General features: G+C 40.8%; 1 protein-coding gene across 1 annotated transcript in view; it reads right to left on the bottom strand.

Annotated features, from left to right (window-relative positions):
- Positions 1–12886: 12886 nt before the first annotated feature.
- Positions 12887–25035, bottom strand: part of LOC114647665 (CMRF35-like molecule 6) — a 35631-nt gene continuing 23482 nt past the window's right edge. The window contains exons 6-7 of the mRNA XM_051924310.1: positions 23814–23917; positions 12887–12982 (exon numbers count right to left, since the gene is read on the bottom strand). Coding sequence (XP_051780270.1) covers positions 12887–12982; positions 23814–23917 — 200 coding nt within the window. The remainder of the gene's footprint in view (positions 12983–23813; positions 23918–25035) is intronic.

Below are 25035 nucleotides of genomic sequence, written 5' to 3'. Positions count from 1 at the left end.
ACAGGGCATGTTGGGAACTGTTGCCTCGTAGGGCTCCAGAGGATGCTGTGGAGATTTGTGATCCCTGCTCTCTGGGACTTCCTAACACTGAATGTACTCCAGGGTCTAAGATAAAGGAAGTTGCTCAACCTCATCCAGCTGAGTCGGAGTCAGGAGAGGAACTAGGCAACCTGGGAGAAGTAAAGGAATAAAAAGGAAAGAGAGAGAGAAGAGAAGAAAAGAGAAGATCTGTGTTTGCACAACATTTAAGAAGGCTTTGTGAAAATAATTTTTTTTTTATTGTACCGGGACTTGTGTCATTGTGGTTGTGTTATGGGTTTGAGGTGTTGCAATGTCCCCCACTGATTACAAACCATTTGTAATCTTCTTGTAGATATTGTGATAAAAAATACAATAAAACACTTAGCTATTAGTTTTCAGCAATGGCTTCTTTCTAGTTCACTGAAAAAGTCATTCAGTAAGTGGAAATATGTTCAATTTTGTTGACTTAACCCTAGATTTTATCATGATCTTGGAATGATTAAGGGAGTTACTTGCCTCAGTGATACATAGCCCCAGGGCAATATTTTGGGGGATACAGAATTTGAAAAAGAAATTTTTAACTTGGTTCATGAACTATCAGTTTTGCCTTTGTCAAAACTGATAATAAATCAAATAATTTGGTAAGGCTCCTACATTAGTTACTTTGCCATTCTCTATTGTAGGAGGGGTTCTCCGGCCTTTAAACTTATATCAAGGTAACTGAAGCCCACTTGTTTTAAGAAACAGAATAATACAATTTATTGATAAACACAAGGATTATAGAAGTATGATAAATGCATATAAATATTGACATTGTCACATACGTGCAAGTAGGAGGCAGCTAAAGGGCCTGAGTAATTGTAATAAAACATCTGACCATGGGGCGATGGAATGAACTGACTGTCTTTCTCAGTTCCCTACAGTCCTTTCCCAGGAAATCCTGCAAGGTTCTGGCACCTCAGAAGACATCACTTCCCGTGCTGACCCCTTTGCTGATGTCATTTCTGTACCAGAAGTCATCACTTCCCGTGCTGACCCCTTTGCTGACGTCACTTCCGTACCAGAAGACATCACTTCCCGTGCTGACCCCTTTGCTGATATCACTTCCGTACGAGAAGACATCATTTCCCATGCTGGCCCCTTTGCTGACGTCACTTCCGTACCAGAAGACATCACTTCCCGTGCTGGCCCCTTTGCTGATGTCACTTCCGTACCAGAAGACATCACTTCCCGTGCTGGCCCCTTTGCTGACGTCACTTCCGTACCAGAAGACATCACTTCCCGTGCTGACCCCTTTGCTGACGTCACTTCCGTACCAGAAGACATCACTTCCCGTGCTGGCCCCTTTGCTGACGTCACTTCCGTACCAGAAGACATCACTTCCTGTGCTGGCCCCTTTGCTGACGTCACTTCCGTACCAGAAGACATCACTTCCCATGCTGACCCCTTTGCTGACGTCACTTCCGTACGAGAAGACATCATTTCCCGTGCTGGCCCCTTTGCTGGTGTCACTTCCGGACCAGAATACATCACTTCCGATTCCGGCCCTTTTGATGACATCACTTCTTTTATGGGCCTTTAAAGCCTCCTTCTTTGTCTTCTGTAGTCAGTTCTGTTTTGGACTCTGTTCTATGGACATCGTGCTTCTAAAAAAACTCCACTTTTGCAGCTGGGAAAATAATATATGGGTGGCTGCCCCAAATCTTTATGATGTCCTTGTCTAATCTTTATCACAACACATTAGACAGGAGGCAGACAGACTAGACAAACATATAACATGTAGGCTGACTGTTTACTGGAATTTAGAGTTCTCATTTATCTTGGCACAGAAAAATAGTTTTATGGTACCAAGTCTTTATGGATGATGTCCGATGTTGTGTGGAGTTGTTGCTTTGTTGATACTTGGGGATCAAGTGGAAGATTCTTCATGCATTGGACTGCACTATTTCTGTTTGCTTCATGATCCTTGTCAGTGCTGGGCTGCTGCTTCTTCCGCTCACCTCCGGCTGTCTGTTACCACTTCACTGAAAAAGGCACCAAACATTCTGGTCCAAGAAGTTTTGAAGTCATGGCTTCTCAACCTCTCAACGGTCAGAGAAAAGCTTCTCCTCAGTAAAAAAAAAAACAAACTTAAATTAAAATGAAAACACATGAAATTCTACTTAGAGTTAGCAAAAAGGACACTAAAAAGGGTTCTCAGACAATGAGAAACAAGATTCTTCTGGTCTGATAAAAACGAAACCATGATTGTCTGGAGGAAACCAAGCATCGCTCACTTCAAAGATGAAGCATATTGGTGACAGCATTATGCTATTGGGATGTTCTTCAGCAGCAGGGGTTCGGTGTGATGCTCTGTGTGCTCAGCCATGAGCAAAAGTTTGGTGCAAGGTAAATTATACAAACAAAAAATAAGTATCCCCCCGAGGAAGTGATAGCATCCTCATCTTCATTCACTCACAAAAAAAAGCAATTTGAAAAGGAGTGGCATGCACCAGCTACAGTAAAAGATTGAGAAAATAATAGAGCGTGCACTTCACTTGAGTGTAGGCATAGATGTTGCTTTGCTTTTTAGTTAATTTCTTTTCTTGACTTGTTTATTCTTAATCTGTCAGTAAAATATGCTGTAATTCTTCATTTAAGTTGTTGCAACATTGCACTCTGGAGAAAAAGGGAAACTGTTTAAATGTATTTATTGCTTGCACATTTACTGTATTTAATTTTGCACATTTCCCTTTTTTTTTAGTAAATGTTATAGTTAGATATCCCATTGTCATAAAAATAGGAAGCTCATGAAATCTGCTCATTGGATGTGCTTATTGAAGTTTGCTCAGCGTTTGAACTGTGTGGCAAAAAGAAATGACTTCATTATATCTTATATAATCTCACTAGGCAAAGTATTAGGACCACCTGTACACCTGCACGTATCTAGTCATGCGATCATGTGGCAGCAGTGCAATGCCTAACATCATGCAGATGCAAGTCAGGAGCCTCAGTTAATGTGACCTCAGTGATTTTAACAGTGGCAAGATTGCTGGTGGCAGATAAACTGGTTTGAGATTTCTGATGAATCTCCCAGAATTTTCACAAGCAACACTCTCATAAGTTTACAAACCAAAAACATCCTTTGTATGCAGTACCGTGGATGGAAACGCCTGGATGATGAGAAAGGTCAGAAGAGAATGGTCTGTCTGAAAGGCTGCAGTAACTCAGATTACCACTCTGTACAACTGTGGAGAGCAAAAAAGCATCTCGGGATGCACAACACATCACATCACACTTTGAGACAGATAGGCTACAACAGTAGAAGACCATTTGTGGTTTCACTCCTGTCAGCTAAGAGCAGAAAGCTGAGACTGCAGCGAGCATAGGCTTTTTTTTAATTTAATTCTGTTACTATGTTTTGTTATATTTATTAGTGAATACTGTCTTGTTTATTAATATGTTTTTTTGCTTTGAATATTTTTTAAATGTTTTATTGTTCAATTAGAAGTGAATAACATTGCATACAACCAAATCAAACTTAACTAAGCAAAAGTTAATCCCATCCAAGAGAAAGAGAGGAGAGCAACCAACCAAAGCAAATGTTTAAAAGCAGCGAAGAAGGAAGAGAATCCTTTTCCCCCACACACAAGCTTATTGTAAAAACATCCTGAAAAAGAAAGCAAGCACTGGTGAACACAGCAAAGCAAAAAGACCTGGACATCCATGGAAGACAACAGTGGTGGATGATCACAGAATCATTTCCATGGTGAAGAGAAACCCCTTCACAACAGCCAACCAAGTGAACAACACTCTCCAGGGGATAGACGTATTGATATCCAAGTCTACCATAAAGAGAAGACTGCATGAAAGTAAATACAGAGGGTGCACTGCAAGGTGCAAGCCACACATAAGCCTCAAGAATAGAAAGGCTAGATTGGACTTTGCTAAAGAACATCTAAAAAAGCCAGCACAGTTCAGGAAAAACATTCTTTGGACAGATGAAACCAAGATCAACCTCTACCAGAATGATGGCAAGAAAAAAGTATGGAGAAGTTGTGGAACAGCTCATTATCCAAAGCATAGCACATCATCTGTAAAACACAGTGGAGGCAGTGTGATGGCTTGGGCGTGCATGGCTGCCAGTGGCACTGGGACACTAGTGTTTATGGATGATGTGACACAGGACAGAAGCAGCCGAATGAATTCTGAGGTGTTCAGAGACATACTGTCTGCTCAAATCCAGATAAATGCAGTCAAACTGATTGGGCGGCGTTTCATGATACAGATGGACAATGACACAAAACATACAGCCAAAGCAACCCAGGAGTTTATTAAAGCAAAGAAGTGGACAATTCTTGAATGGCCAAGTCAGTCACCTGATCGTAACCCAACTGAGCAGGCATTTAATTTGTTGAAGACTAAACTTCAGACAGAAAGGCCCACAAACAAACAGCAACTGAAAGCCGCTGCAGTAAAGGCCTGGCAGAGCATTAAAAAGGAGGAAACCCAACATCTGGTGATGTCCACGAGTTCAAGACTTCAGGCTGTCATTGCCAGCAAAGGGTTTTCAACCAAATAATTAGAAATGAACATTTTATTTCCAGTTATTTAATTTGTCCAATTACTTTTGAGCCCCTGAAATGAAGGGATTGTGTTCAAAAAATGCTTTAGTCGCCTCACATTTTTATGCAATCGTTTTATTCACCCCACTGAGTTAAAGCTGAAAGTCTGCACTTCAACTGCATCTGAGTTGTTTCATTTAAAATTCATTGTGGTAATGTACAGAACCAAAATTAGAAAAAAGTTGTCTCTGTCCAAATATTTATGGACCTAACTGTATACTGTATATATATATATATATATATATATATATATATATATATATATATATACACAAAAAATTGGCAGTCTTCCCAAATAAAAATGCAGAAAGGAAGATGCTACACAAAAAAACACAGTCAGTCCAATAATACGCTAAAAAGAGAAAAATCAGTGTATATGCAAAAAGACAAAAAGTGCACCATAGACCCAATTCATATAAGTATCTCCACCTGAAATGACACTGTTTATACAGTATCTATATGTACAAAAACAAAATAACAGTATATACAAAATAAGACACAAGCTACTACTCTTGATGTACTTTTTAAACAGACCAAACAATCACTCACCAGCATGACTTAGTCAAAAGATGACTGCTATAAGAAGCAAGCGCCTTTTATACTTGGTGCTGTTTTGCCGACCAATCATACAGCACTGCGTCACCCTCTAACCAATCGCACGTTTTTATGTCACATTGCATCTGCCTCTTCATGGCTTCTGTTACCTCGCGGGCACACACACATGCACGGGAACAAAGCTCAAGCACTTAAACTCCATATCAAAGGTAAGTTAATACCTTTCCTTCTAATACTACTCTTAGAAGTAACTTCCAGGATCCCTTTTTACATTCTTTTCCTTTAGAGGAGGGTGGCGAGGAGCCTTTGGCTAAGAACCAGGCTGCGAATGGAGACATGAAGACCAGGGGTTCCCAAACTTTTGGATGTCAAGTACCACATGAGGTTAATTGAGTTGCTTTGTGTACCACCAGAATTTTTAACAAAAAAAGTTAAAAAGCAAGTACTGCAATGAATGATTAATTCTTAATTGGGTAATATACACCAAATTCACGACACTGACTACAACTGCCCCGAAATCTGAATAAAAGTTAAAGAATTGGAAGAAAGTATGCATAAAATTAATGAAAAAATTTATGCATGTAAATAAATTGATAAATTCCGCCCCAAAACTAAATCCTGCCTTTGGCCTGTATGTGGCGCAGTTACCGAAGACGAAATGGTATTGGCTTTGTGCTTAGATCTAGTGACTACGATGCAATACAGCGGCAGTGCACATATAACAACAAACGCGAGCGGTTTCTGTGAGGCAGAGTTACTGAAGACTAAATAGTGTCGGCGTTGTGCTTTCATCTAGTGACCAAAAGCTCAAACAGTGAAGAAGTAGAAGTTGACTTCCGCGAAACGGAATTATGGTAGCGTTAAATTAACTAAATACTGATTCGAATAATAGGTTTTATTTATTCAAATGATGAAATTTCACACCACACTAAATTTGGGATTCCACGTATTATTGTATTTAAACAGTTTCATTGGTTTTTGCTCATAACAGCTTGTCATAAAGGGTTTTGCACAGATAAATTAAATTACAGGGACCGCGATGCGTACCACCTGAAAAGGCTCCGCGTACCGTACCACAGTTTGGGAACCGCTGATGTAGACTACCAGTGTAGCACCACTGAAATGCTAGCGAAAGCGTCGTCCTGGTTCCTTGTCTGCTATATATGAGAGGTAACTGCCATTCGTTCTTTTCTGTTCACATCCCCTTGAAAAGCAGATACTTAAAAAAGTTAAGTTTTCATCTCTCTATGGCAATACCACAGGTTGCTAGGCATGTGATGCAAGTACCAAGAGGTGCGTGCCGTTACGCCAGTCATGCCATATAGGAAAAGTCCATACAGTTAAAGTATTGTCTGAACTGCATGTAAATAAAATAGGCTTTGTGGGAGATTTGTGCATAAGTTCAATAGAATTAGCATCAGGTTCTGATTTTAACTTACCTTTGTTTTTCTACTTCAGACTTAGTTTAACACCATGAACTTTGGAAATCATTCTCAAGTCTTAGTGTAATGAGTTCTGAACTGGCACTAAAAAAGGCGAACAAAAGATTTCTGACACTCTTCTAGCCAGTCACATAACATTCTAATGAAACTGCCCATCTGTCATGACAGCTACATAAGAGCGGTTAATAACATGATAAGAATTTGTGTGGTAGATGCCAACGTTAAAAGGAGAACTCAAAGAAGAACTGTGAATCGTAAACCATGAACTGTGAATGTTTGTCTGTAACCGTGTACTGGTGAAGATTAGTTAAAGAAATATTTTGCCCTAACATTAGGGGCTCTCAGTCTCGGTCCTGGGGGCCCACTGTGGCTTCAGGTTTTTTGTTCCAGCCAGATTCACATTCAGTGACAACAACTGATAACACTGATCTTTTATTTAGCTGGTATTTTTTTCTCTTCTTTTATTTAACATTCTGAAAAGCACAGCAGCATGATTTTTACATTTATAAGACATTTAGAAATATTTCTGTTTTTGCTGTTGATTGAAACGCTGAACTCCTCTGTTGATTTAGTTATATTTTGCCCTTTCTCTGTGCAGTTTATGCCCTTCGTTGTATCTTAACAATGACAATTAAAAATGAGCAGAGCAGACACCCAGGCAAACAACACTGAATCATGAAAGGCTGCGATTACTTTAGCATCAGCCCAGCTAATTAGTAAATAATAGATTAACTAAACAATTAGAACACCTGGAAAAGTAGAATGGAAATCAAGATGACAATATTGTTAAAAAGAAAAAAATACTTATTCCCATATAACTGCTTAATATATTTTAATATTGTGGCAAAGGCGTTATATCGGCACAGGTAAAAGTGAACAAAAGATTTTAATTTTGTTTTCTTCAGCCGTGGGGCACGTCTTCCCTGTGTCCCACAGGCCCTACACAGTCCCAAAACACCAACAGAAAACACCCAAAAACACACGCTTCTTCATCCACTTCTCCTCCCAGGCAGCTTCGTCCTCCTCCTCCCGACTCTGGCGCCTTGAGTAGTGGCTGCAGGCTCCTCTTATAGCCCACCCATCACAGCCCAAATGGGCTTGTTAAGTCCTTGCAGCTCCCCCTGGCAGTGGCCATGGAGCCCGACAAGGATGAGCTCCAGTGTAACATAATTGTGGCCCAAAGCAACCCAGGGGGGCTGCCACCAAGTGTTCCAGGGGACGTAATGTGCATCCCATGGCTTCTCCCCCAGATCCAGTGCCAAAGGGGCGTCCTGGCCAGGCATGGGTCCTGGCCATCTGCCACTATATATATATATGTATATATATATATATATATATATATATATATATATATATATATATATATATATATATATATATATATATGCCAAACTTAGTTTCATCATTTCTAAATTGTTACCAGAACACAGAATCTGGGAAATAACAGTTCACCTAATTAACGCAGAATTCCAATTAAAAAACAACAGCTGGTTGGAGCAAAAACCGGCAGCCACAGGGGGTTCCTTGAACTGAGTTTGAGACCCCCTGATTTATAAAGAAAACTATGGATACATGTTACAAGGGTTGTAGGGGCCATCAACTTTATGCATTTTTCAAATAGATTTATATGAATAGTGATTGGTGAGCTGGGTTTGGCTGGAACTTTTCAAACCTTTTCTCATATTTCACTCTTCTTACATGCGAGTGTGGACATTAGTAATTAAAGGAGGTAGGCGTTCAGTAGACAACGCCTGGCTTTAGCATGCTATCAGTTGCTTTTGTTGACTTAACCCTGGTTTTCCATATCTCATAACAGAATTCCTTACATTTTAATGTATCTCCTGTCATGCATGTGAGCATAAGAGACAGTTTAAGGGCTCAGGTGAAGGTAATTCTCCACCAATCCAGAGGGTGGTGCTGTGTGATAATGCTAACTCTTTTCTGCCCTCTGCTGACCAGAAGATTGACAGGTCTCCTCTATCAACATCACCTCTGATGTCCATTCACCTCGACCCGCCTCTTCCTGTCCAGCTGTCATATGACCCACCATCTTCTGCAGTCAGAATAAGACTCCTGTCTGAGAAGACTTGATTTTGCATTTTCACACACTTCCTTTGGATTTAAATAATTTTCAGTTACACAGGGTTCACCTACAGGTGCCCCAACACTCTGACTGTCTTTGGTTATTTTATTAAACTCCACATGTTGACCTAAATTAATCCATTCAACGTAATATTCCACAACCATATGCATCCAGCATATGGAAAAGAATGACCTCTCACTTACCTTTTTCAACTTTAATGAATATTTCAGTGAATCTGTCCCACCCGAGAGATACTTCAATGCCACAGTTATATGTGTCAGTATCTGTGAGTCGGACGTTGTCCACAGTCACTCTCATGTTGCAGTGTGAGGAGTAATCAAACAGATGGAATCTGCCTCTGGTCACCAGGGTTTCAGGTTTACTGGACAGGACAAGGACGTCATTGTCACTGTTACACGGGTATCGGCAGAAGTATTTATTGTGTAACTTATACCTGTAGTCATATTCACATACAATTTGTAGTTTTTCTCCTTCTGTTATTCTGACAGTCATTGCTTCAGCTAACTTTATACAAATGAAAGCTACAAGAACCACATAAAAACAGAAATTAATAATACAAGCCATGACATTAGAGAACAAATATCTTATTAATATCAATAACACGCCTGTCTGAAAAGAGAAAATGCATCCATTTTGCTTTGATTAATGATGGTAAGCCTTTGTGGAAGTTATTCTGATTTTTTTTTTAGGCGTGTCTGTCTGTCCATCTGGCTGTCCTCATGAAACAACTCAGTTCCCTGTGCACCCATTTTATAGAAATGTGCCCAAGCTATTATTCAAGGAAATTTGTCAGGAAAGATCCATTTCTGTTGCTATGTCTCAAATACAGCATACTATACAAAGTCTGGAAACTTCAAACACTCCCATTGAAAAGCATTAGCGAATTTCAACCTAGAACATGTAAAGATGCTCCAACCGTGAAAACAATGAAGTTTCCAGCAACATCAGCATATTACTACATTCTTACATTTTCTTACGTGTGTTATTTAGCTCATGGGTTTATCCAAAGGAACTTATATTCATCCATCCCTTTTCTGCAACTGTTAAGGCTCATGTAAGCAGTGATCTTTCCTGGCATGAGGTGCAAGACATGAACCACCCCAAGATGAGGTGCCAGTCCATGTTTACAAGCATTTCTTTACATTGTGGGCCCAAGCAGACTCGATGGCTTACTTAGGGTCTCACAGTGATACAGAGATGAGGATTAAACCAGCAACCTTACTTGGGAGCTTCACTGCCTAATAAAAAAATGTCTGCTCAAAATTCTAGAGAATATAAAGATGGTAATAACTGAAAGCAAAATGAAACAAACTACCGGCATTGTATCTCACAGATGGAAGCATAGTGGAGTAAATGTATTAGTTCTGAGACTTTATACTTGATAACAGCTCACTGAGATCAAATAAAATATTTATTCTTCTATTTCCTGAACCGAATATTTATAAAGCTATGGCATTTGCCAGCAGCACAGGGTACAAAGCTGGAACCACCTCTGATGGAAGTTGATTCTCTGTTCACACCCATATGCACATTCACTCATACTGGTTACAAATCATCAAGAAGCATTCAAGCCAAGTCGAATCCCATAAGAACACCAGCCCAGTTTTAGCAGACCTACCTGCAGTGAGAAGTCTACTGTGCCAAGACCACCTCATGTTAATCCAGAAGTCTGACTTACAGGGCATGAAGCTTCATTCTGCCTAACAAGGTCAGAGAAGTCAAACCAGACACTGCCTGACCACCCTAACGCCACTGCGTCTCGTGGTTCACACACTTCCTAAGTAGGATGTATTGCGATGAACGCTGCTGCCTTATTTTCTTCCTGAACAGCCATCTGTAAAGTTTTAATAAATAGCTGATGTAACATTTATGCTCATCATGCAACACAGAATGCAAGCGTTCAAAAAAGCTCTCAACAACTGGACAGTTTTAAAAATGTGCCATAATCACAAGTTAAGTTAAAGAATTATTCAAAAATGGTTTGTTAGAATTCTGGTCAGAAATAAAAATATAAGGCAGCCTCCATATCTCTTTCATTTGATTTGTTTTGGTAACATAATTAGAAACATCCATGGCTTTACCTTTTATACCAGGGCCATTTCCAGGTCAGGAATGCCATCTAAATGTCTCTCACAGAACGTCAAAGAATCCTCCATTCCAGACCACGAATTCCTAATTATAAAAAAATTGGGCTACATAGATACAGACGATCTCAGGCTGCCTGACATACTGTATGTAATATCTGGATGGCCAGATAGATATGAAAGGCACTATATAATACACAGATAGATGGATAGATACTGTGGCAGACAGCCGGGGTCCATGCCCAGCCGGGACGCCCCTGCAGCATATGCTCCGGGGGAGCCAGCATGGGAGACCCAATACCTCCCCCTGGCTGCTAGATGGCAGCCTCCCTGGGTTGTAGTGGTAATTCGGACTCCCGTAGGGCTTCATCGAAGTTGGAGTTTGGTGCAGCCCTTTTGGGTTCTGCAGGCACCGCCAGGGGGTGCTGCAGCGGGAGCTGCTGGGCCCTTCGGGGCAGTAGTTTTGCCACACCCAGAAGTGCAGCTGGGTGTCGGCAAGAAGGAGGACGAAGCTGCCTAGGAGGAGTGGAGGATATTCTGTATCTTTATTGGTGTTTTGGTGTGTGCTGTGCTTGGGACTGTGTACTGCCTGTGGGACACAGAGGGAAGACGTGCACACACAGGTGAAGAAAAATAAATAGTTGTTTTAATTTTACGTGTGCCTCTGTTTCCAATCTGTGTTGGGTTGGGTGCCTATATAGCGCCTTTCACAATAGATAGATAGTATAAAGGAGCCCCCACAGAGTTTCGTGACACACTTCTGTTGAATGATTTGTTGGCTGAAAGTCCTCAGTGTTGGTGTGTCAGAGAGATGTGCAACATTTTTTAATTTTAATTCTCTCTTCTTCTACCTCCATGGTGCATGCCACAACTGAGCCTTACCCTTTTAATTAGCTTGTTGATTTGGTGGGCTTCTCTTGAAGTGGTGTTACCAGCCCAGCACACCAGTGTTGAAAATCACTCTGGCCATCACAAAGGTATAGAAGATATGAAGGATGTCACTTCCCACATTAAAGGAGCTCAGTCTCCTAAAGAAGAAGAGTCTGCTCTGCCCTTCCTTCTCTAGTTCCTCTGTATTCCAAGTCCAGTCCAACTTGTCAGTAGTGTGGCCGCCAAAGTACTTGTAGGAATGGACCACCTCTACATTCACTCCCCGAATAGTGACTGGACATAGAGGCTCTTTGGTGTGGTGAAAGTCAATAAGCAGTTCCTCGGTTTTGCTGATGTGAATCTGCAGACAGTTCTTTCTGCACCAAGAAGCAAAATTTCCCCCCGACTCCTCTCCTTTGTTTCATCCCTGTTTTCAATACACTGTTTTTCCATGGGATCCATTGCAGTGTGGATCTCAGCTGTTATTTAAAGGAAACATCTCTGACACCAAACACTCTTGCTCTACTGTTGCTGCTCATGTGCGGCCTTAATAATTGTTTATTTCAAATGTTAAATTAGTATTAAAAGAATAGCTAAGTACTGTCCTTCTATAATATTTGAGTGCCCTCTTCTTCATTGCCTTTTTTGAGGTGCATGTTATCATATACATGTGAATAGGACGCAGCCAAATGGCTCAAAAGGTGGCAATTCCACGCCAGACCAAGGGGCAGCAGTGTGTAATAATCTTTTCTCTCTTTCTCCTGCAGATCACCCGAGGGAAATCCCGTCTGAGCCTGTCAACATCACTTCCAGTTCTGGCCAAAAATACATCACTTCCCGCCCCAGTGACATCACTTCCTCCGCCCTGACTATAAAATCGCCATCTTGTTGCCATTAAGCCAGTTCTGTTTTGGGCTCAGTCTGTGAAGATCTTTTTTTTCTATTTTGCATTTGTTCCAAGTATATGGGTGGCTACCCCAAACCTTTTTCTGTTTCTTTTGTTATCTTTCACAATTTGTTTATAGGCTGATGGTTGTGTGTACAAAAAAATATGTGCATGATGTGAGAAACAATAGGAAAGCACCAAATTGAATTGATGATAATTTCAATCAAAAGCTTCAAGTAGCCTCTTGTTGCAGTAAAGACCTCCAGGACAGAAGTTGGTCACCGTAGTGTCTCAGTAGCAAAATATTAACGCAAGTTACACTAGTGGAAAACCACAGAAGAATACACAATGTCATTGTTATTCACAGATGCAGAGTCCAGAATTTCTTCATAAAGTGGAGAAGGATCTTGAATGTACTGCAGAAAGAAAAGTAATAAAAATTATGTTAATGGAAAGGAGTGAAGCAACGAGGGAGAAAAAGATGAAGTCCATCATCCACTTGGTGGAACTCAGAGGTACCTTCTGAAGGTGGCTGCATGTTTTCACTTTAATCAGTTTCTTATTTATGCACTAAGAAATTAATATTTTTGGGGCTTAATTTTAGTTAACTTTATTGTTACAATCCAGAACTCTTAATTGCCTATTTTAGTTTTAATCTGCTGCTTTTTTATTTTAATTGTTGCCTGTCTTCTTAACCAGCTATCAGTTAATAATGAGGTCCAGCTAATGCGCTTCCATTTAAACCTGTGTACGTGCATCATGAAGAATCTGTGTTAATAAAATGTTTTGAAATAAATGAGAGAGAAGGGAAGGACCACACAACATATGGATAAAGTTCTCAGAAAACAAAAATACGCAGTTGTTGTCATGGAAGAATGAAAACACTAACAAGCCATAGAATTAAATAGCACATTCAATTATCTGTTCGACCTGGCTTCTAATTACAAAACAAAACTTGCACATGCAGCGGACCTCCAGAACCATAATTGAGGACCCCTGGTGTAACTGCTGCTCTGTGAATCTAAAATGAACAGTGTACGAGAAAATGAAGGTCCTAATGATAAAAGCAACACCTCCCGTTTTCATCTCATATTTTTATGGACAACTATGATATTTGGTATAAAATACTGTCCAGCTGGCAAAGAGTTTCAAAGTTGAACGGTTCTATTCAATAAGGGTACGCACAAAAACGCGAGCTTCAAAAGGGCGACCTCAATTGGGCGCGGCGAATAAAGACAAACGCAACAAAATTACTACAGAAAATGTATTAGATAAAAGGCAATGATTGAACGTATAAAAAGGTGAAAGCAAGAATATTAAAACATTCGCTCAACTGAGGTCGCCCTTTTGAAGCTCGCCTTTTTGTGCGCGTCCTTATTGAAGGATACCCACTGGAATAGGTCTGATCAGCAAGGACAATGAGATGGCCTACAGGGAGGGGGTCAGACTCCTGGCAGAATGGTGTCAGGACAACAACCTCACCCTCAACGTTAGCCAAACTAAGGAGATGATTGTGGATTTCCACAGACAGGCAACAGAGCACAGCCCCATCTACATCGGAGGTGAAGCTGTGGAGCAGGTCAGCAGCTTTAGGTTCCTGCGCAGTCACCCTCACTGATGACCTTAACCCTAAATGTGCAAGTAACACTGCGGCAGTAGTCAAGAAAGCCCAACAATGCCTCTACTTCCTCAGGAGACCTGGATGTCCCCCGCAACCCTGTGCAGATTCTACAGTTGTACTGTGGAATCCATCCTGACAGGATGCATCACGTCCTGGTACAGCAACTGCTCAGTTCAGGACTGCAGAGCTCTGCATCATGTGGTGAATACAGCACAGCAGATCACGAGCACACAGCTCCCTGTGATCCAGGAACATCCACACTACACACTGTCTCAGGAAAGTGAACCGTATCAGGCGGGACCCCAGCCACCCTGTGCTGTCACTTTCACCCTTCTCCTATCTGGGAAGCAACTAAAGTCCATTTGGACGCGCAACTCCAGGTTCAGGAACAGTTTCTACCCAACAGCAATCAGACTCATGAACAAATAGTAACCTTGTGTCACCTCCACTGCTGCCTGCGCATATATTTCTGCCACTGTCTCTATTTATTCCTAGGATTCTGGTTTTATTTATTTACTTATTTATATTCATTTATTTATTGTGTGTTTTTTGTCTATGTTCACTGTCTGCGGGGCACATACAAGCAAGCATTTCATTGTACATGGTACTTATAGTTGTACACATGACAATAAAGAATTGAATTGAATTTTGAAGAGAATGTTACCAAAAGGCAGGACAGAGAAAACATCACAAAAAAGCAAAGGTCAAAGTGACAGGAAGGAGTCAGAAATACCAATCAACCAAGAAAAAGCTCCCATTAATATAATGTATAATGAATGACTTTAAAAAATGGTTAGAGGAGCAGGTTATTATCCCACACAAGTAGTCTATTCCAAACCAATTCTGGGAAATTAATACTTACAAAGTAAATGTAACCACAAATGTCAGACTATACAAAAATATAAAGTACAAACAGTAAGTTCTCTAGGCTTTAAAATCCAAACAATCCATATGCCTTAAATCCTAAATCTATGGCAAGTCAAATTATCATTTAGAATATATTTAAACATATACTCCATCCATCCATCCATCCTCTTCCGCTTATCCGAGATCGGGTCGCGGGGGCAGCAACTTGAGCAGAGATGCTCAGACTTCCCTCTCCCCACCCACTTCTTCTAGCTCTTCCTGGAGAATCCCGAGGAGTTCCCAGGCCAGCCGGGAGACATAGTCCCTCCAGCATGTTCTGGGTCTTCCCCGGGGCTTCCTTTGGGAGGCATCCAGATCAGATGCCCGAGCCACCTCATCTGACTCCTCTCGATGCGCAGGAGCAGCGGCTCTACTCTGAGTCCCTCCCAGATGACTGAGCTTCTCACCCTATCTTTAAGGGAAAGCCCAGACACCCTGCGGAGGAAACTCATTTCAGCCGCTTGTATTCTTGTTCTTTCGGTCACTACCCAGAGGTCATGACCATAGGTGAGGGTAGGAACATAGATCGACTGGTAAATTGAGAGCTTTGCCTTACGGCTCAGCTCCTTTTTCACCATGACAGACCGATGCAGAGCCCTCATCACTGCGGACGCTGCACCGATCCGCTTGTCGATCTCACGCTTCATTCTTCCCTCACTCGTGAATAAGACCCCGAGATACTTGAACTCCTCCACTTGGGGCAGGATCTCGCTCCCAACCCTGGGAGGGCACTCCACCCTTTTCCGGCTGAGGACCATGGTCTCAGATTTGGAGGTGCTGATTCCCATCCCAGCCACTAAACATATACTCTTTAAGCAAAATCCCAGAGTGTTCAGAAATCCTTTTCATCTTTTCCTACTTGTATGTGGGGTCAACATGCTTGATCAACCTTCTCCATACAACTTGGCCCTGCACCCCTTCCACAGTCAGACCCTTTTCCTTCAGATCTTCTATTATTTTATCCATCCACCTCTGCTTTGGCCTCCCTCACTTTCTCTTCCCCTGTACGTCCATTCCCATTCCTCTTTAACCCACATATTCATTGGTCCTTCCCATCACATGAGCATACCACTTCAACCCACTTTCCTGTACTTTCTTAGATATCTTTCCCCCTTTTGTTGTACATCTGATTGTCTCATCTCTTATTCTGTTCTCTTCTGTAACTCCACCCATCCATCTCAACATTTGCATTTTTGCCACATCCAACTTCTCCTGTTCTTCTTTTACTGCCCACATCTCAGTTCCATACATAATTGCTGGTCTTAAAAACTCTACTTTTAGCTTTTGCCTTAGTTCTTCAATCACACAATACTCCTTATATCTTCTTCCAAATCTTCCAGCCACACTTCACTCTATGGGTTACCACTGCATCTAATTCTCCTTCTTGGACTACCACTGATCCTAGATATTTAAACATGTCCATTCTTTTCAGTAACTCTCCCTGCAGGCGAACTTCTGAAATCTGATCATCATTAAATCTCAGATATTCTATTTTCTTCCTCTTTATCTTCAATCCTCTATCTTTAGAAATCAAAATGCTAACCAGAAAGTTTAGTCAAAAAGTCAAAGCAAAAAGTTCAAAACCAATAAAAGGGATTTGTTTTTATTTTTATCCTTAATTTGGATAATCAAGAAGTCCATGGCCCTGAACTTTATGCTGTTGTGACACACCCTCCCAGTTATCTCTGGGTAAGAAATCCAATGCACCATAAACAGAAAGGATCACAAAATGTGATTAATAATAATGGGTGTTGCAGTAAAATGTGAAATAATTTTAACATTTAAGAATACAATTTAAATAAGATTTACATTGGATTCAGAAAGTATTTAGACTTTTTTCAGATTTTACTATTATTATGCAATCTTATGCTATAATCATTTTAATTATTTTTTTCCAACATCAAATAACACTCAATATCCGAGAACTGAAATCAGGATTTTAGAAATCTTTGTGAATTTATTAAAACTAAAACAAAACTGAAATATCACATTGACACAAGTATTCAGACCGTTTTCTATGACAAATCTGGCTCAGGTGCATCCCAATCTATTGAACATCATTGAGAAGTCCGTACATCTTGTTTGGAGTCCACCTGCTGTCAATTCAATTCGCTCGACCTGATTATGAAAGGCACTCACCCCTATATAGAAGGTCCCACAGTTGAGAAAATAACAAGCCATGAGGTTGAGGAAATTGCTTGCAGAACTTAAAGAGGATTGTTTCTGGGGAAGGATATAAAAAATTGCTTCAACATTGTAGGTTTCCAAGGTCACAATGGCCTCCATAATTCTTAAATAGATAGAGTTTGAAATAGTCAAAACTCTTTCTAGAGCTGGACACCCAACCATATTGTGTAATTATGGGACAAGGACCATGGTAAGAGGGGTGACCAAGAACCCAATGGTCACCCTGGAGATGGGTACCCATGAGGAGATGGGTAATGCTCCACTGAGCTGTCCTTTATGTCAAAGTGGCAAGACAGATGCCTCTCCTCAGTAAGAGACAAATGGAAGCCTGCTTGCTTGGAGTTTGCAAAAAGGCTACTAAAGGACTCTCAGACTGGCAGAAACAAGATTCTGTGTTCTGATGAAACCAAGAATAAATGTTAAGTGTGAAGGAATCCAGACACCATTCAATAGTTATGAATGGTCATTGCAGCATTATTCTGTGTTGTCTCTCAGCCGACTGACAGATTAGAAAAGGCTGAGGGAAAAGTGACTGGAAAAAAGTACACAGGTATCCTTAATGAAAATTTTACCCTGGGTTCTGGGACTGAGTGTGCGCTGAAGGTTCACCTTCCAATAGGACAATAACCCTAAGCACAAAGCAAAGACAACATAGGAGTGGCTTAGATATAACTGTAGGAATGTCCTTGAGTTGCTCAGTCAGAGCCCAATTGAACATCTCTTGATGGACCTGAAAACAGCTGTCCACTGATGGTCTTCTACCAACCCGACAGAGCTTGAGGGGTTCTGCAGAGGAGAATGACAGAAAATCTCCAAATCCAGTTGTGTGAAGCTTGTCACACCAGACCCAGGAAGACTCCATACTATAATTTTCTACCAAAGAAGCTTCAATGAAGTACTGAGGAAACGGTCTGAATACTTGTGTCAACGTGAGATTTCAGTTTTTGACTTTTAATAAATTTTCAAAAATTTCTAAAATCTGTTTGGGGTACTGAGTGTTGCTTGAGGAAAGAAAAAAATGAATTTAAATAGTTTTAACATAAGATTGCAACACACATGGTTTGCTCCCATGGGTTACTAAATTTAACCTTAGAATTTGTCTGTTAATCAGTGGGTCTAATTTATGTTTTGTACCAAATAACCTCCAGAATCCAGATTTGAGAATTTAGAAAGCTGAAAATAAATGGAAGGATTTGTATCAAATGTACTAATATGCCCAAACCCTAAGAACTCTGTAAAGTTAAGTTTTTGCAAAACAGCACCCACCTGTGGTTATCTCTCTATTAAAAAAAAAATCTTGGAAGGAGACGAGACATGATATTCTCAGAGAGACACTTTCACGTCCTGCGAGACGAGTCTTTGTGCCAAGAGATTTAACCATGGCCATGAAGAGTAGATGACAAAGTAGAACGTCGTAAAGAATTCAAAAACGTTGGTGCGGTACACATGCAGAGCAGGTTAGAGATAATGGAAGTATGAAATTTCAAAAGTCTCATAAAAAGGATAGTAAGCATGAACAGAAACAAATGGAAATTATTACTCGGTGAAATAACAGAACAGCGAAAAGAGATTGAATATATTGTTCAGATTTAAACTTTAAGTCAGAGGCTTGTAGATCATCTAATTCGTGTTGCCATCAGGGAAAAAAAAAAGTAGTGTTTCTTCCAAATGAAGAGGCCTATCCGCGAGAATTAAAAGATTTGTTGTTTGGTGAAAGTGAAATCCCGCAAGAGAAAATTTCAATCCCCACGAGACAAGATCTTATGCAAAGAGATTTGAAAAAGTCCTGCCCACGTAACCACGCACACGGTTCAATCATTTCTCATTTGTGTGAATGCTATTGTCAGACACATTTCTTGTCGAGAGAAAGAAATGATATTCACTCACGGGCAGTTATACGTTGCGTCGTCACTATGTAATTCCAAACACGGAATCAAAATTCAATGCGATATTGATCAAAAGGTAAAAGCGAAAAGAGATCGGATATATGGACATAGGTGATGTGACAGAATTATGTAGATTTTGCTTGGCTTTAAACTTTAAGTCGGAGACTTGTAGATTATCTAATTTGCGTTGCCATCAGGGGAAAAGTAGTGTTTCTTCACAATGAAGAAGCGTAACCGCGAGAATTAAAAGTTTTGTTATTTGGTGAAAGTGAAATCCACACACGCGAGCTACAGAAACACGAATTGGCTGGTGCAAAGCGCAGGCTAGGGTTGGCGAGCAAAGCGAGCAGGGAGCAAAGCCCCCTAGTTTGTTAGTTGTGGTAATTATAATTCAAAGACACATGATATCCTATATGGTGTTCCACAAGGCTCTATCCTGGGTCCGCTGCTCTTCTCAATCTACATGCTTCCATTAGGTCAGATTATCTCTGGACATAACGTGAGCTACCACGGCTATGCTGATGACACACAGCTGTATTTATCAATAGCACCTGATAACCCCCATTATCTAGATTCACTAACACAATGTCTAACCTGTATCTCAGAATGGATGAATAGTAACTTTCTCAAATTAAATAAAGAGAAAAACGAAATCTTAGTGATTGGCAATAATGGATACAATGAGGCTATTAGAAATAAACTTAATGCATTAGGATTAAAAGTCAAAACGGAGGTAAAAAGCTTAGGGGTAACCGTTGACTGTAACCTGAATTTTAAATCGCATATTAATCAGATCACTAGGACAGCATTTTTTCACTTAAGAAACATAGCAAAAGTTAGACCTCTTGTATCATCAAAAGATGCTGAGAAATTAGTTCACGCGTTTGCTTTCAGTCGGCTAGATTACTGTAACGCACTCTTCTCAGGACTACCCAAAAAAGACATAAATCGTTTGCAACTAGTGCAGAATGCAGCTGCTAGAATCCTTACCAGGAAAAGAAAATCCGAACACATTTCTCCAGTTTTGATGTCACTACACTGGTTACCTGTGTCATTCAGAATTGACTTAAAAATTCTGCTTATAGTTTATAAAGCCTTAAATAATCTCGCCCCGTCTTATATATCGGAATGTCTGACACCTTATATTCCAAATCGTAACCTCAGATCCTCAACTGAGTGTCTCCTTAGAATTCCAAGAGCAAAACTTAAAAGAAGTGGTGAGGCGGCCTTCTGCTGTTATGCACCTAAAATCTGGAATAGCCTGCCAATAGGAATTCGCCAGGCTGATACAGTGGAGCACTTTAAAAACCTGCTGAAAACACATTACTTTAACATGGCCTTCTCATAACTTCACTGTAATTTAATCCTGATACTCTGTATATCCAATTCATTATAATAACTATTCATTCAAAATCTGTACTAACCCCTACTCTCTCTTCTGTTTACTTTTCCGGTGTCTACCCGACGCACCGTGATGTTCCAACAATGATGGATGGATTAAAAACCAGAAGTCTGTATGACCATCAGCATCAAGTGACTCCGTGAGAACCCTAACTACAAAGAGGACTATTTCATTTATGTTAGGTAGAATGCCAAGAGGGGACTGGGCGGTCTTGTGGCCTGGAACCCCTACAGATTTTATTTTTTTCTCCAGCCGTCCGGAGTTTTTTTTTGTTTTTTCTGTCCACCCTGGCCATCGGACCTTACACCTTTCTATGTTAACTAATGTTGTCTTATTTTAATTTTGTATTTTGTCTTTTATTTTTCTTTTCTTCATTATGTAAAGCACTTTGAGCTACTTTTTGTATGAAAATGTGCTATAGAAATAAATGTTGTTGTTGTTATATAAATTCAAGTACAGCATCATACACACCAACTGAAAAAAATACAGCTTTTATTTTTTGATTTAGTATACTCTGTTAATCCCTGGGGGGAAGCTATCTTTTGCCTGACCTTTGTGGGGTCTGAGTGCAGGGTCAGCCATTGTACAGAGCCCCTGGAACAATTTTCAGGTAAAGTGCCTTGCTCAAGGATCTAACAGAGCCGGATCCCCTTTGGCCACAATGGGATTGGAGCTGGAAATTTACATTTCTCTAAGAAGGAAACACTGACACAAGGGGACTCGTAAGATGATGTAGAAGAAGATGTAGAAAAATCTCAACAATGATTAATAGAATGGAATGCACCTGAAGCAGATTTCAAGTCTCATAGAGATAGATAGATAGATAGATAGATAGATAGATAGATAGATAGATAGATAGATAGATAGATAGATAGATAGATAGATAGATAGATAGATAGATAGATAGATAGATAGATAGATAGATAGATAGATAGATAGATAGATAGATAGATAGATAGGATAGTGTGGCACGCGACTGGGGGTGGTACCCAGCCAGGATGCCCAGGAGGACCAGAGGAGGGCTTGCACCTCCTCCAGACCACGAGGGGGCGACTGCCCTGGTTGCTTTGGGGGCCACAGGTACAGAGCTTTGACGCTCAACCCTGTAGGGGTCCGTGGTCACCGCCAGGGGCGACCGGATACCTTGGCAGCCCTGGACCTAAGCACTTCCGCCACACCCGGAAGTGCTGGGGGGGAAGAGAAGCAGGGACACCCGGAGTGCTTCCGGGGATGCAGCCAGCACTTACGCTGCACTGGGGTGTGTCGGTGGAAGATTGCTGGGAAACACCTGGAGCACACCTGGGTGATTATAAAAGGGGCCACCTCCCTTCATTCAAGGCTGGAGTTGGGTGGAAGTGGACGAGTCTTGGAGCAGAGGAGTGGAGGCAGCGGCGAAGAGAGGCACTGAGGAAAGAGGCCTGGACTTTGGGATGATTGGTGCTGTGGCACTGGGTTGTGTGCTTCATAACATTTGTAAATAAACGTGTGTTGGGTGACATGAACGTGTCCGTCTGTCTGTGTCCGGTCCAGTTTTCACAATACTTTATTAATCCCAAGGGGAAATTCACAAACTGATATTTCAGTTTCTTATTTTTTAAGAAGTTTGCAAAAATTTCTAAAATAATTTCTAAAAATACTCATTCTGAGGTGTTGAGTCTTGCTTGATAAGTACAAAATGAATTTAAATTATTTTCGCACAAGCTTGTAAGATAACAAAACAAGAAAAGAGTGAGGGGATCAAAATACCTTCAAAATGCACTGTAAATGCCAAAAATGAGTACACTACATACAAACATCCCTAATGTGAAGAAAAAAATACTCAAAATGACACAGAATAGGATCAGAAAAAAAATCAAATAAATTGTATTTATAACAGGATTAGTGCACTGCTTATTAAGCAGGTATACTGTACTAATCAGGAAAGTGAGAGCTAAGGAAACACTGCTTTGAAAGGCATTGAAAAATTTTATGACTTTATTCATATTTTTCAGACCGTAGTTTTAACCACACCAAGATTTCATATTTTTGTTAAAATATGAAGTTGCAATTCAAAGATCACCTAAAATCACGTCTATGCTGCCCCCTTGTGGTTCCTTAATTGTTAAGCTCATAGTGAGTAAAAATAACATAAGATCAGTCAGAAATAACTACTTCTGATGATCATGGTACAACAGCTTCTTCTATCTTTTAAAAAGACATATATGTACATTAAGCCTTATTTTGAGTAATTAGATGTTTAAAATCCCAAAAAGCCAGACTCTTCAAAGGCAACAGTTTTTATATTTTCTGATTAAGGAAGCAAAATTGTGTCTTACCATAACAGCATTAAGTGGGTTTCTCTGGCTCCTCTGATGGATTTCTAAAACAACATTTAAAAATGAATTAATTTTTACGGTTGTAAATCCAGGCTACTGTAGTCATAAATATGCTACTGGAGAGAAAAGGTTAAGGTTGAAAATGAAAGTGAGGGAAATCAAACAATGGCAAAATCCCAATCTCCCAAATTACAAAGTCCCTGTTGTATAATTTTTGTGCCAGGCTTGTACAAGGATCCTTAATGAGCTGAGAGGCCACTGTAATGGAGGACTGAGAGAGACAAACACTATTAATTATCCTCTCCCCCCATATGTTAAGCCAGGGGTCCTCAATCACGGTCCTGGGGGGCCGCAGTGGCTGCAGGTTTTTGCTCCAAACCAATTGCTTAATAAGAAGCACTTATTGCTCAAATCACACTTCTTTAGAGACACTTTAGTTGTCTCACTCATTAAGATTTTGAATCCTTATTGCTTATTTTAGTCATAAACAGCTGTAGTCTTGGTTTTTAATTACTCCTAATTAGCAATAACATGCAAATGACAAAAGAGACCAGCATTTCTCCATTTAGCTTATTACCATTTACACCTCTGTGTATTTATCATGAACTATTGGGTTTAATTAAATACTTGGAAAGAAAGTGAAGAGAAAAAAGTGAAGGACTGAGAATCACTCATCCATTTTAGCCCTTAAATCATTTGGATGTTAAAGCATTAACAAGCCATGAAATTCAATTATTGGCAAGAATCGATTTCTAATTAAGCAACCGGGTTAGAATAAAAACCTGCAGCCACTACGGCCCTCCAGGACTGTGATTGAGGACCCCTGTGTTAGGTGGCAGCCGCCTTGGATGAGGATTCCCAAGCAGATGCCCACAGGGAAGGCTGGAACCTTGTGTCCCGTGATGCAGCCCTATTGGGTTCAGTTCCTACTTTGTGGGACTTCCATTGACCTATGCCCGAGTACAGGAAGTACTCCTGGATCCAAGATAAAAGGAACCACCTTGCCACATTCAGGTGAGTTGGACAAAGCTCACCTGGAAGAGTGGAAGGAGGAAGAGAAAAGGAAGGAATGGAGTTGTGTTGATTTATGTCATTGTCGCAGCCTTTTTAAAAGATATTTGATATAATGAAACCTTTTATTTTTACCACAACTAGTGTCTGTGAAGTTGTGTCTGAGGTTTGTTGTGCTGCAATTCCCCTACTGGTGATTATATATACAGTATAATATATAATGCTCAAAAAAAATAAAGGACCACTTTTTACTGAAAGTACAGCATCAAGTCAATGCAACTTGTGGGCTATTGATCATGTCAGTTAAGTAGCAGAGGGGCTTGTTAATCAGTTTCAGCTGCTTTGGTGTTAATGAAATTAACAACAGGGGCACTAGAGGGGCAACAATGACACGGCCCCCAAAACAGGAATAAATGGTTTAACAGGTGGAGGGAGGCTACTGACATTTTTCCCTCCTCATCTGTTTTGTCACTCATTTTGCATTTGGCTACGGTCAGTGTCACTACTGGTACAATGAGGTGATACCTGGACCCTACAGAGGTGGCACAGGTAGTCCAACTTCTCCAGGATGGCATATCAATATGTGCCATTGCCAGAAGGTTTGCTGTGTCTCCCAGCACAGTCTCAAGGGCATGGAGGAGATTCCAGGAGACAGGCAGTTACTCTAGGAGAGCTGGACAGGGCCCCTCATAGAAAGTCCTTAATCCATCAGCAGGACCCACTGGTATCTGCTTGTTTGGGCAAAGGGGGACAGGATGAGCACTGGCAGAGCCTACAAAATGACCTCCAGCAGGCAGGCCACTGGTGTGAATGTCTCTGACCAAACAACAGCCTTCATGAGGTTGACCTGAGGGCCCAACGTTCTCTAGTGGGCCCTGTGCTCACTGCCTGCCCACCACCATGGAGCTCAATTAGCATTTGCCATAGAATACCAGAATTGGCAGGTCCACCATTGGCGCCCTGTGCTTTTCACAGATGAGAGCAGGCTCACCCTGAACACATGTGACAGACGCGAAAGGGTCTGGAGAAGCCGTGGAGAATGTTATGCTGCCTGTAACATCGTTTAGCATGACCGGTTTAATGGGGGGGTCAGTGATGGTCAGTCAGGGGAGGCATATCCATGGAGGGACACACAGACCTC

Source organism: Erpetoichthys calabaricus, chromosome 3, assembly GCF_900747795.2.
Source record: "Erpetoichthys calabaricus chromosome 3, fErpCal1.3, whole genome shotgun sequence".
In the NCBI taxonomy this organism is placed as follows: domain Eukaryota; kingdom Metazoa; phylum Chordata; class Cladistia; order Polypteriformes; family Polypteridae; genus Erpetoichthys; species Erpetoichthys calabaricus.
Note: the sequence above shows the minus strand (reverse complement) of the source record. Positions and strands in the feature narration are given on the sequence as shown.